Source organism: Mesoplodon mirus, assembly GCF_964341445.2.
Source record: "Mesoplodon mirus genome assembly, chromosome: 3".
NCBI classification, from domain to species: Eukaryota; Metazoa; Chordata; class Mammalia; order Artiodactyla; family Ziphiidae; genus Mesoplodon; species Mesoplodon mirus.
Window position 1 is genome coordinate 152,274,484 of NC_138978.1, and position 13,966 is coordinate 152,288,449.

Below are 13,966 nucleotides of genomic sequence, written 5' to 3' on the forward strand. Positions count from 1 at the left end.
GGGAAGTTATTCACTCTTCTTATTCACACTTGTACCCACTGCTGGTCCCAGGGTCAGTACTCACATGTGCTGCACCCACTGGCAGGAGACAGGGATGTGGGCAGGAAGGGCGTTTTTGGTTGGAGAGTGCCTGGGGCCACAGAGGGCTTGGCCGGCTGTTGGGAGCCCCAGCCTTGCCTTTGCCATAGCAGAGTCCTGAGTACTGACCTGAAGTACAGGTGAGGGTCCTGCTGCGCTGTGCCGGGCATCTAAACTGCAGTGAGGACGGGGCTTTAAAGAGCTCCCTCTCCCCCACAGAAAGCTCTGTGAGCTTGGCAGACTCAGCCACAGCCCAGCACCCCTCTCCTTCGCATCCCATTGGCTCTGCTGGTCATCTGTGACACACACAGCCCCAGAGAGGAGCCCGGAGTCACAGGGCAAAGCGCTCAGCTTGTCCTTCCCTAAGTTCTCTGAAGCCTCAGCTTCCTGTCTGAGCAGTGGGGACGAGGGTCCCCACTTCACAGAGCTGTGCAGAAGGAATGGTGTTCGTTTCTGTCACCTTTGTAACTCCAGCATCTAGAAAAGTGTCTAATATATAAGAAATGCTCAGTGGATACTTGCTAATAAATGAAAGAGCACCGAGACCTACCAGGATGCTTAATAAATATTTATTCAATCTGACAAGAGAGATGTTCCCACTTTGAGGGGTTCTTAAAAGTTCTCCCCGGCCCTCAAATGCTTCCCCCAATGCCAACCACAGGGCCTGAGAATTCTCCAGTGAGAGTTTATACCAAGAAACACCAAATTCTCCCATCACTTGGTAAGCGTGTTATAATTTCAGAGATCTGAATGCATTAATTAGACAACATGTTGGTAACAGAGATTAGCTCCTCTGGTTAAGTTCTTACTGCCCACAGTCGGTGCAGAGAACGGTGCCCTGAATACACAGGACTGGGATACTAGAGTGTCTAACCAGGAGGGCGCCCTGGGGCCACCAGCATCTGCTTCATCTTCCAGATTGGAGAACTGAAGCCCAGAGAGGGGAAGGGGTTCCCACGTCACACAGCAAGTTGGTGATAGAGTCAGAACTAGAAGCCAAGTCCCTGACAGCAATGCCAGGGCTTCTCGCACTGCTCATCACGGTTCACTGGGCACTCATTTGATGAGTATTGAGCGCGACTCTGGGCAAGAGGCAGATGTACACACACAGAAATAATTCCGAGACAGGACAGTTGAGGTCTGTGTTCTCACAGAAGGCTCGTGTGTGCACTGTGGGAGCCCCCTGCAGAGACAGTCAATTCCAGGCTGAATCGGCCCCTGCTTCATGGAGGAGATAGTGATATTTGAAGTGGGCCCTAAGAGTGAGCAGGGAGAAGCCAGGAGAGGACATCCTAGGCTGAATAAATACCACCCATCCTGGGATTTAGGGGCCAGGTGAGTGTGTGGTGAGCTGCCCCTGACTGCTTGTAAGCTACAAGAAAAAGGGAAGGGGGCAGAGACAGAGCCCAGAAAGGAGTTAAGGCCAAGCAGAAAGGGGAGGAGGGGCTGGAAGACCAGCTGCCCCACCTCGCTCTTTGGCAGAAGCCTCCCCACATCCCCAGGGCTGCTCTTCCCTTCCACCAATACTAGGTCAACTGAGGATGGACACACGCCCCCTGCCCCCAGGCCCCTACTTCCAGAGGAAGGGCTGTGCCGCACTTTCCCATAAACAGCCACTGCCGACAGAGACTTGGAGGGAGGCAGCATTGAGGCCCCGGGTCTGGCTCTGTCAGGGAGTGAGCCAGGAGGGGTCACCCATGTTCCAGGTGGGAACACTGAGTTGCAGCCTAGGAGAAGCCAGTCAGGGGCACAGCCAAGGGTAACCCAGAAGACAGAGCTACAAAGGCAAGGGGTGAGGGAGACTGGCTGAGGGACTGGAAACCTGGGTTCCATGCTTGTCCCAGCCCTGACCTTGTCCCCTAGCAGTGCTGTTTCTCATCAGCCTCTGTCTTCCCTGAGGGGTCACAGGGCCAGGCCAAGACAGGGCTACTGGCGTCACTGGGCACAGCCTTGCTTTCCCACAACCTTCCTTCCTCTGGCCCCTCTGCTCCGCGTCAGAAGCCTGATCACCCTTCACCCACTTAGCTCAGTCCCACGGAGGGATTTATTACTGGCTGCCCTGCCATCTGCCCCACGGTAATAAATTAGGGCAGAGCAGCATCGTAGCCATCCCAAGTGTGGAGCGTACAAAAGGAGAAGGGTCCTTCAGTGGATCCCAGAGAGAGCTGGGACACAGGCAAAGCGTGGACCCAGGGGAAGCGTGGACCAGTGGAGCAGAATGCCTCGCTGGGGACTCCTGCTGGTGCTCTGGGGCTCCTGCACCTTCGGTCTCCCCGCAGACACTGGCGCCTTCAGACGGTAACTGGGAGAGAGGGTGGCAGGGGAGAAGGGATCCTCATTTTCCTAACACCTAGGCTTTCAGATATGTGATGTCACCCAGTCCTCACGACCAGCAGGGTAGCAAGGTTTATGGTTCCATTCCGAGAGGTCAGGTGACTCGCCCAATGTCACTCAGCCAGCAGTGGCACTAGTCAAGCCTGGAAGCAGTGTCTTTTGATCCCTGACCAGAGCTTTCACTTCCTGCATAGATCACCATGCTAGGCAGTGGGGGCACCCAGGGATGACTGAGACATAGTCCCTGCCCCTCAGGAGCTCACAGCCTAATTACTAAGAAGGGCGCAGTACGGTTAAGTCTACCAGGGAAGCAGCATGACATAGTGATTAAATGCAAGGCTTCCAGAACTAGGTAGTCTTGGTTTAAATTCTGCTCCACTAGCAGAGCCAAGTAGCTCTGGGACCACAGGCAAGACACTGAACCTCTCCAGGTCTCAGTTTACCATGTTTAAAACACCTATTTTACAGAGCTGCTTTGAAGACTGAATGAGATATTGCATGTAAATCCCTCAGCCTGGTGCAGCCACGCTGTAAAAACCCAGCTGTTATCATACTCCAGGGTGGATTATCACAACTGTTAAAAGAAAGGCTTAAGGCAGCCCAAAGGTGGGAGGAGAGAGACCTAACATCCATGTTTGGTGCCAGGCCCTGTGGGAACAAGCAATTCTTCAAGGCTGCAGAAGGGGAGAGGCAGGGGTGTGGGGGGCCTGTGGAGAAAGGGTTTCCGGTTGGGGAGTGCAGATGGGACCAGAAGACCTGAAGGTAAGAGGGCAGGTTTTTAATAACAGTAATAGTTGCTAAGTCTGTAAAATGCTGAGGAATTCACAGGATCCTTTCCCGTATCTCATCTCAAATCCTCCTCCAAACAACTCAGCAATCCCATTTTGCAGCTGGGGACACTGAGGCTCCCGGAGGTCACAAGTAAGAGGTTGAGCCTGGGCACACACTGGGCCTTTTGTTTCCAAAGCTGGTTTCCCCTGCTCCGAGACTCATGGAGAGTAGCTTCTGGGTTAGCGGCATGGTGTGACAGAGCGGGGGGCTTCCCAGCAGCAGCGTGTGCCTGAGCGCAGCCCCACCGCCAGGATAAAGGCAGGGAAATGTAGAAACATTCTCCCTTGTTCTCTTCAGAAAGAGAAGAAGAATGGAATTGGGCCAAGGTAAAGAGGGAGTCAGGCTTTTAAAACATACTTACAGAAATTTTGCTACCGGCCATGTGCAGGGCATGATGCAAGGCTCTTTGAGAGATCCAAACAGCAGACCCCATTCTCAAGGTGTGTCTTTGCCTTTTACATACACAAATGCCTTTTACTTACCGAGCAGTGGGCAGCTTGCTTAATCTGCAAAGTGCTTCTCCTTGGTAGGTACTACCATTCAGTCCATTGTTATAGAGGAGTTAATGGGGGCTCAGAAAAGACCCAGAGAGGTTAGGTAAATTGCTCAGAATCACGCTGGTAGGAAGGGATTCAAGCATGTCCCCACAACCACTATGCCCTCAGCAGCAGGCAGCATGAGGCTGTGCAGTGCTGGCTGTGAGCACCCGGCAAAAACAGAGCAGGAGCCCAAGCAAAGGTGAGGCCATTGTGGAGGGAGTTCATGGGGCAAGCTTCCCAGGGACGGGGACGGGGGTGCACGCTAGGCTTCCAAGGATGAATGTGCTGGAGTGTGGGGAGGGAAGGGGAAAAGGAAGGGACTTTCTAAAAGGAGAAAGGTAAAAATAAAGGTCCAGAGCTGAGGCTGTTCATAGTAAATAGTGGAAAATGAGCCCTCCTTGGGGTCAAGCCTTCTCTGCCCCTCCATTTTCCCATCTGTAAAATGAGAATAGTAAAATTACCCAGCTCATGAGATGGCTGAGAATCAAAGAAGATCATAATTGTGAAAATACTTTGTTGAAGAGCAGACTATGTTATGAATCTGACAGTCATTTCCATTAAAATATTATATCGACAGGCATGAACGTTGCCTTCATGTTTGTGGACATAATGGGGTACACAGAATACACGGAGTGTGAGCAGGAAAGGATAGTGCAAGTACAGAAAGAGAAAGAGGGATACTCCAGACACTGGGCTGCAACCCTGGGACCCAATCCCCCCCCAACAGCTCAGGACATCCTCCAGCCTCTGGCACACAGCCTTCATGTCAGAGCCCAGGGGACCCTATATGGGAAACAGGGCCGATCACGCCGCTTTGAATGTCTGCTCCATCGCTTCTGAGGCACCTCACTCCTTATGATAAAGTGAGGATAACGACAGCCAGCTTGCAGAGTTGTCATGAGGGTTACGTGGGTGGCGTGGCATGCACCATTCATGTGGTGGCAGCTCAGTATGCTGTGAGTTTCCCAGGTCTAATTCTGCCTCCCAAAGCTGATAGGAAAGTGTCAGGACAAGAAGCCAAGGGACTGGGACTTAGGCTCCAGAAGGCACATCTTTCCAAGGACAGGCTGCACAGGCACTCTGGAGATGCCGACCTCTCCCCCACGGCACCCAGTTCAATCGTTCCACTCCAACCCACGGTCCTGGCTGGGTGCCTGCCCACAGCAACTCACAGCCCCCCCAACAGGCCACTGGGGGTGTCTGCTGCCACCTGCAGGCCCCATGTGGCACTGCTCCCTCCTGCCCAGCCTTGAGAGGGGCAGTCCCAGCCGTCCTCTCCTTAGAGGGGAAGTCAGTGATGTTTCCTCCTCTGTCTCCTGGCCTGCTGGAGCTCCTTGAAGGCAGTGATGATCTTTATATCTCTAGTATCCAGCACGGTGCAGGCACAGAGTAGGGGTTCAACCAGTGATTATGGAATGAGTGAACAAACAGATGGCCTTGCAGTGATAAGGATCAAAATTAGACAACAGGAGGAGTTAGTTGAGGGTTATTTAATACCAGCATAAGTGACCATGGAGCTTTGTAAATTCTCCTTTAGAGGCCTAAGGGCTCAAGAGTGATTCTAAGGTGCCTGGGCTAAGGTTAGGGGTAGTTGTATCAGAAGCTTCCGGAACTCTACCATTATTATGGGGCAGGACAGAGCCCTTCTACTTTTTCTTACTCCGTCATGGGCCAGGATCTTCCTCAAGAAAATGCCCTCCATCTGGGAAAGCCTGAAGGAGAGAGGCGTGGATGTGGCCAGGCTGGGTGCCGAGTGGAGCCAGCTCACCAAGACACACTCCTTTGGCAACCGCACCTCCCCTGTGGTGCTCACCAACTACCTGGATGTGAGTGCCCAGCTCGGTCCCTTGGCCCCCACCACCTGCCCTCTCCTTTTTCTCTTGGGCCTAAGGCTTTCTTTGCCCTTTTTGAGCACCTCACAAAATTCCCATTTCACAGCAGGAAAGCCTGAGGCACAGAAGGCAGGAAGGAGCCCAGAGGCAGGGTCAGGTTTGGGACTCAAGAATCCAGGCTCTGGGCCCCAAGCCCAGGTGTCAGGGGTGGGCAGGAGGGCTGTATGACCTCAGATGCAGGTTTCTGTGACCAGGCTCAGTGCAGCTTGACTACTTACTGCATCAGTGGTTCCTTAAGGCTTGGGGCACCTTCCTGCTTCATCTGCAGTACTTTTATTTTGCCCTCTTGTCTCACCAAGCCTCCCACTTCCTGGGAAGTCATAAGACAGTGCTAAGCCTCCCACCCCATCCCTGCTGGAAAATGGAAGCCCAGAGAGGCTGCATGATCTGCCTCATCTGGCCCCAAGTGCCAAAGGGGGTATCAGGAAAGACCCCAAGGCCCAAGCCTCCCTGAGCCCCTCAAGACACCTCTTTCGTTTCATCCCTGCAGACCCAGTACTATGGTGAGATCGGCATTGGCACCCCACCACAGACCTTCAAAGTCATCTTTGACACGGGCTCAGCCAACCTCTGGGTGCCCTCCACAAAGTGCAGCCCTCTCTACATGGCCTGTGGTGAGACCCGGGACCTGGGGTGCCTCCTCAAAGCCCCTGCCCTGTCATGCTTGGGCAGCCCCACCTCACAGCCAGTTAAATCCCTCCTGCTACCACTTGAGCTGCTTCCTCTCCATCTCTGCTCCCACTGCCTCTGAGAAGAGAGAAGAAAATATCCTCCATTTTTCTTATATGGCCACCAAGGTTAAAAAAAAAAAAAAAAAAAAAAGCAGGCTCCAGGAGCCCCCAGCCCACCCACAAAGCCATTTCTCACTCCTCCTGAGATTGGGAGAGGACTGAATTCTCAGACCTATCCCAGGCTCCTGGGCTCTGCTGTCCTTACCCTCAGTGAACTTACTGAATGCTTACTGTGACCAGAATCTTCTCCCCACCCTAGTGTTAGCAATTACTTTAAAATACTTCATTTGAGACAAAATTCTCAGAGACATGAGCACATTACAGGGGCCCGAGGTACACAGTCCTTGATGGATGAAACACATTTTCCAAGCCTCCAAGCTCAAGACCACCCTGTCTCTGCACTCAGGCCTCAACACATGGGCCATACCCAGCGCCTGCCCCCCAGCCCCCTGCCTGGGCCTCCCTTGGCCCTGAGCCTATGTCTCCCTGCCAGAGATTCACAGCCTCTACGACTCCTCGGAATCCTCCAGCTATGTGGAGAATGGGACCGAATTCACCATCCACTATGGATCTGGGAAGGTCAAAGGCTTCCTGAGCCAGGACCTAGTGACTGTAAGTGAGGCCATCCCAGGTCATCTGACCTCCTGACCTTCTTGTCCCTAGACGTCTCCTGCCACCCTAGGGCCTGTGGTTGGGGAAGGTGCAGGCCAGTCCACCTTGGAGCCCGGAGAGCTGAAGAGCACCCTCCTCTGCTACTTCCCTCCAGAGCTGCGAAGCACCTGGGGCAGAGCAGACCTGAGCTCCTGGCTCAACCTGGGTGATCTGTGGAGGCCTTTCCATCTAATGCACTCATAGGGTTTGTCCTGAGCCCCACAGCCTGCAGTCAACTAACCTGCCCGAGGTCACCCAGCTCTGACTGGGCTCTTAACTAGATCCTAGACTGAAATCCAGAGTCAAAGTAGGGGTCAGGGGCCAGAAGTATTGTCATGCTTATGGTCAGCGTCACTTTTGGAGTCAGGCTTAGGTTTTAAGGTCATAGTTGAGTTCAGAGTTTGGGATTAAGGTCAGTCCTGGTTTTCATTGTCACTTGGCCTGTGTCTGACCCTCCTCCATTTCTGGGTTTCTCCAGCTACTGCTCTGACAGAGTTAGGGGAAGGGTACATATGGAACTGAGAGGAAATCAGTGTGAGCCCTTACTCCCCCTTGTCCGTGAAATTAGGGAAAAAGGATCATGAAGGGCAGGCCTGGCTGTGCTGGAGAAATCCTCGGCCCATCATGGGGGTAGGGGACAAAACCCAGTCCTGCCGATGGGAAAGCTGGGCCACTGGGGAGCTCCTGGCATCTTCTCTTCTACTACTATTGCTTGGCAATACCACCTTCTCAGCCTCTGCCCCTCCAGTCCCTCTGGGATCTGCCACCTACATGTTTATTAGGACAGGTGATATGCATGTGGTGTTGATGAAATGGTCTTACCCCAGATTGTCACACCTTGCGGCCTGTGTGTGCCCAGGAGCCCCAGTGTGGAAGCCTAGACCAGACCCTGGCCAGGGTACAGGCCGTGGGCTTGGTCTCCTCTGGTCCTTCCTCCAACAGGTGGGTGGAATCACAGTCACACAGACGTTTGGAGAGGTCACGGAGCTGCCCCTGATACCTTTCATGCTGGCCAAGTTTGATGGTGTTCTGGGCATGGGCTTCCCTGCACAGGCCATTGAGGGGGTCACCCCCGTCTTTGACCACATCCTCTCCCAAAGGGTGCTGAAGGAGGATGTCTTCTCTGTCTACTACAGCAGGTAGGCCTGGACTCCAGGGGCAGAGGCGGGGAGAGGGAAGGAGGCAGGAGAGCTGGGAGAGTAGGAAGAGAGTTCTGGGCCAAGATTTTGATGTATTCAGGATCAGGTGGTATTCAATCCATATCTAGAGCTATACTATCCAATATGGAAGCCAATGCTTAAATTAAAATTAATTAAAATTAGGCATTCAAATCCTTAGTCACACTACATATTTCAAGTACTCAGCAGCCACAGTGACTAGTGGCTACCACTTTGGATAGTACAGGTGTAGCACATTTCCATCTTTGTGGAAAGTTCTTTTACTTTCCGTTCAGTTCAGCACTGCTCTAGAACAAGAGGAGAATGCAGGGTGGGGGTGATGGGAAGTAAGGCATTGCCGTGACTGGCGGACCTCCCTGTAAGGGCCCTGGCTTCTCTCACATAGACAGCTGACTTCATTCATTCATTAATCCCTTCATTTATCTGCTCATTCACTGATTCAACAAATATTGGGCGCTGATATGACAAGCATTGTGCGAGGCTCTGGGGGTACAGCCATGAACACAGTGTACAAGACAGAGTCCCTGCCCTCACAGAGCTTACAGTCCAGCAGGGAAGACAAGAAACATTACAACATGATGGGCAACAACAGGGGACATGAGGCTGAAACCCCATGCTTTCAACTCTAGGCTGAGCTTATGTGCAGTTCAGCCAATCTTGGGGAAGCTGCTATCAGCTGTTGAGCAGAAATGTGATCTGCTCTCAGCTGTTGGGTATGAGCTGGAGACAAGAGATCATAAGGGTGAGAACAGGAGGCCAGCAGCAGCGAGGACAGAGGGGAGGGTCAGTGTCCAGAGAAATCACAGAGATGAAATGAAAAGGAGTGTCTGGTTTGATGAGAGAAAGGGAGGGATTGAGAAAAGGCCACCAATTGGCTGTGAGGAGCAGTCTTGGGAAGAGGTGTTTTAGAGGCCAGGCAAGGGCAGATGGCAAGCAGTGAAGAGGTGGACGTATGTCAGGAAGGCAAAGGCAGATGTAGGCTGCCCTGAGAAATTTGTCAGGGGAGGGAATGCCAGGTGGGGTGCAGACAGAGATGCACAGAGAAGCAGGGAAAAGAAAGGTGGGTGTTTTTAAATGCTGGAGGATGCCTGAGTATGCTTGCAGGTGGAGGAAGAAGTCAGTGGAAAGTGAGAGGTTGAAAATGTGGGAAAAAAGAGGAGATAACTGAGGGTATAGGAGCCTGGAGGCCATGGAAGGGAGTAGGATCCCAGCAAACGGGAGGAAGGCGGGCCTTGCTGAGGAGAGGGCCTGCCTCTTCCTTTACACTGGGATGAGAAGGAGGGAACATCCAGAGAGATCTTGAAGTTTTGGGAGAGAGGCAGAGGGAAATTGTGCTAGCACATATGCATATGTACTGGATTTATAAAAATGCAATTAATTGCACTTGCACCAATAATGTGCAACCTACACGCTGTGCACCCATGTGCATGCACACTTGCCTTCTACTATGAATGCTGGAAAATCCCATCTCTCTCTCTCTCTTTATCTCTCTGTCTCTGTCTCTGTCTCTCTCTCTCTCACACACACACATAGAGGAAAGCAGCCCTAAGGTAGGCCCTCAGCTTTGGGAGGCATCATGCCACCTGGAGGAGAGGAAAGCAAGGGGCATCAGCTTCGGACTGGGCACCAGGAGCCCTGGCTCCAGTCCCCCACTCAGGCAAGTGACTTCACCTCCTGGTGACTCCATTGTCTGTAGGGTAAAAAGAGTGCGTAATACCCACCCTGCCAAACAACAGGCTGGCAGGGCTCACCTGAAACAAAGTCTTCCTTTCTGCTGTGTCTCTTTCTCTGCAGAAATTCCAAGTAAGGAGGCGGAAACCCCCCACTTGGCCCTGACCCTCCAGAGCACTTGGCCCAGAATCACACATGCCACCTGCCCAAAACTCACCTCAGCAGACCCAGGCTCCGCTGGAGGCCCAAGCTCTCCGCTCCACCTTCCCGCTCTCCTCATGTCCCTGCCCACCCCCACCCGACAGCTCCCAGAGGCCCATCCCATGTCCCATGCACCTGCGCAGCACACAGCTACCCGAACCCAAGTGAGGGTGGGGCTGATTTGTGTCTTGTTTGCATTCTACTCACTGTCCGTGTGCCTGTTCCTTCTCTGTGACCTCTCTGGGGGTGCTTTATTGGGCGCAGCCGGACCATCCTGGAACCATGTCTGACTGGGCTTGGGAAGGGGCAAGAAAGGTGGAGAAGCAGCATGCTCTGCAGCTCCCTAGCCTTGCCGTCCGCCCCGCCTTCCTCTGCTCCACCCTGCACCTGTGCCCAACTTCTCTTGTTGCTGGGGTTACTGAGTCTCGAGGTTGTGGGTCTCCAAGAGCCTCTGATCTTCTCTCTAGGAATTCCCATTTGCTGGGGGGAGAGATCGTGCTGGGAGGCAGCGACCCCCAGTATTACCAAGAGAATTTCCACTACGTGAGCGTCAGCAAGACTGGCTCCTGGCAGATCAGAATGAAAGGGTCAGGAATCCTCAACCCTCCTCACTCTCTAAAAATGCTGCTGCTGCTGTGGGTGGGGTCTGGAAGGGGCAGGGTTACCATCCTGCCCTCTCTCCTAATGCAGCCGTTTCTTAAGGTCTGGCCAACACTTGCTCTCTGCCTGCTTTGTCCAGGGATGGGGAACACTGAGATATACGGTTCAGAGGGGAGGGGGCCTACTGAGAGGAAGCGGAGGGTCACTAAGCCACATGCCGAGGGAGGGGGCAGCACCTTTCTTCTTCCAGCTCACGCATTACCCCTCCTTCACTGCATCACTGGACCACCAGCACTCCCTCCCATCATCTGCCCTCACTCAGGAAAGCCATGCAGCCTGGTGGTGCCCCATCAGCCTGCTGTCCGTCTGTCTGTCTGACTGTGTGGCCTCCCCCAGGGTGTCTGTGAGGTCGACCACTTTGCTCTGTGAGGAGGGCTGCATGGTAGTGGTGGATACCGGTGCATCTTACATTTCGGGTCCCACCAGCTCCTTAAGGCTGCTCATGGAGACCCTGGGGGCCAAGGAGCTGAGCACAGATGAAGTAAGGAGCTGGCGGGGAGGGTGCTAGGGGTGGGGGGAGCACCACCCGGTCCAGGCCCCCAAATGACCCTAGGAAACATTCGGTCCCAAATGAGACCATTTCAGGCCTTCCTCTCCTGCCTCTCACACTCTTCCCATGTGTGGCTTGGTCCCTGGGAGAGGGGATTGGGGACTTGGGGACTGTGCGCAGCCCTGTCCAGGAGAAGGGCCAGGCCACAAGCACAGGGCTGTGTCTGCTGGGGGGGATCTCCCACACTCAAAGGGGCTCCCTTGACCCTCCCCACCGCCAGTATGTCGTGAACTGTAACCAAGTGCCCACACTCCCTGACATCTCCTTCCACCTCGGAGGCAGAGCCTACACGCTCACCAGTGCGGACTATGTATTACAGGTGAGACTCTAGTCTGGCCCTCGGCAACAGGGAGGGAGGGTGGGCAGGGGCCCTCAAAAAGAGACAAGTCATTATGCACAGATTACCTGCTAGACCAGTTGTTCTCAAACTTGGCTGCACATTAGGGTCACCTGGGAGCTTTTAAAAATCCCAGTAATAAGCCACATCCCATACCTATTGATACCTCTGGGGGTGGTACCTGGGCGTCAATGTTTTCAAACCTCCCCAGGTGATTCCAACTTGGATCCAAATTTGAGGATCACTGGGCTCATCTCCTGATCTCCATTCTCATCAAATGCCCCCAGTAATGTTATGCTCCTATACTCTTACCTGCTTTTTATATCCAGTGGGTTTGGAGGTGTTAAATACCTTGTCTAGGACCAGAAGCTCTGCCAGACTGTAAGCTCCTGAAGGCAGTGCTGTGCCTGATGCATTGTTAGCAGCATCCAGCTTAGTGACTGCATCTCGGAGGGGTGCGATCCATGATGGTTCAAAGGGCCAGGGTGTGATAGAGGCCCGGTGTGGATGGGGGACTGGTGGGGGGGATGTTGCTGAGGATGGCTGCTGGAGTCAGGCAACGTGGTTATCAGCTGGGCAGTGTGGAAACCCTCTTGCTTCCTGCCAGGACCCCTACAATAGTGATGATCTGTGTACACTGGCCCTCCATGGTCTGGACGTCCCACCGCCCACGGGGCCAGTCTGGGTCCTGGGTGCCAGTTTCATCCGCAAGTTCTACACGGAGTTTGATCGGCGTAACAATCGCATTGGCTTTGCCCTGGCCCGCTGAGGCCCTCTGCTGCCCTGCAGGTCCTGCCCTCAGCTCTAGCCCAGAGCTAGAGCACTCTCTGGGACTCTCCTACCCCTGCCTGTGCTTGTGCCCTCACTCAGGGGCATGGAGCACCTCCTGGATGTGCGCCCTGCCCCCAGCACCAGCTCTTCCCTACTTTGAGGACAAACAGAATAAAGACTTCATGTTCACAACCCCACTGTACCTGGGTTCACTAGGGTTTGAAACAGAGGGAAGCACAACCAAGAGATCATGTGCAGACAGGAACGTGACAGAATGACAAACTACGTTCACTCACAAGCACAGGTTCCTGCGTGCAGGGCTGATGCCATCCATCTGACATCAGCGGGGTTCGAGTGGAGTTGAAGGTTTACACAACCTTGGGTGGGAAGTTTGCAGAGAGCCAGCCCCTTGAGGACCAGGGCTAACACTGTGGCAGTGGACTGTGGGCCAGAAAGATGGTCCCAGCTCATGGAAGCCAGCCTCAAGCTCAGGCTCTGCGCTCAGGCACTGCAACCCCCCACCCCACATAGCCATTTACCCATGCAGTCTAAGGCACCAACACCTAAAAACGTGGAACACCAGAGATCCGACCGATGCTCCCTTTTTACATGTGGAGAAACTGAGGCTCAGAGAATGAAAGCATTTGGCCATGAGTGCTCAGTGAAGTGTGAAAAATCAAGACTAGAAGGCTGCCCGTCTGACTCAGGTCTGGGGGCTTCCCACCTTACCACATACAGTTGTACCTTCACAGGTTCAGAGCTTCACCCACCCTGGTATGGGGCCAGGTGCACAAGCACACAGATGTATGCACTGCTGTCTTCTATCTCACAAGACTTAGGACTCAGGCTGATGTCTTCTCCCACTCTGACCCCTTGGACGATCTGCAGGAGATGTGTAGCTTGGGGAATGAGAGGCAGCATCTACCTGAATGAAGCAACTGACACTGTCCCTCTTCATGGCAGCTGCTCACCCTTCTTTTGACTGAAAAAGGTGAGGCACTGAGTGGCCCACCCAGGCCCCAGCAAAGCTCATACCTCTAGAATTACAGGCTCTTGGAATTGTATAGAACACCAGGGCCTCTCTAGGGCAGCATTCCCACATCTTCCAGCATCCCAGTGCAGAGCCAAGAGCACAATTCTCTGAGTTTTCTTGCCTGCTTAGCTTTATCTCCTCACTGTTTGCAGGAAGGGTTGGAGTCAGTGTCATTTCCAGCTCAACATACTGGGGCTCCATGACCTTAAGTAGGCAGGCCCCCCAATCATCTCCTACCCTGTTCAATAAGACAGCCATATATAGCTATTTACATTAAACATAAAATTAAATTAAATGTCACACTAGCCACATTTCAGTTGCTGGATAGTCACATGTGGCTGGTGGCCACTGCACTGGACAGAACAGATATAGGACATGTCCATCATCGCAGAAGTTCCACTGGTCAGAGCTGGATTCTGGACAGCAATCAGGACAGGAAGCTTGTGGTTGAGAGGTTCCTGAATAGGTGAAAGGGTCAACCTGGGGAAATAGGCACTTTTCTGGGTGGT

At 53.4% G+C, this 13,966-nt stretch overlaps 1 protein-coding gene across 1 annotated transcript; it reads left to right on the forward strand.

Moving 5' to 3' along the window:
• Window positions 1-2,296: 2,296 nt before the first annotated feature.
• On the forward strand, window positions 2,297-12,422 carry REN (renin; the record flags this gene model as incomplete). Its single annotated transcript, XM_082615157.1, has 9 exons — window positions 2,297-2,376; window positions 5,458-5,608; window positions 6,165-6,288; window positions 6,899-7,017; window positions 7,999-8,195; window positions 10,574-10,693; window positions 11,103-11,247; window positions 11,537-11,635; window positions 12,261-12,422. 9 exons carry the CDS (start codon window positions 2,297-2,299, stop codon window positions 12,420-12,422), a joined length of 1,197 nt encoding a protein of 398 aa, XP_082471283.1.
• Between the last annotated feature and the right edge of the window lie 1,544 nt (window positions 12,423-13,966).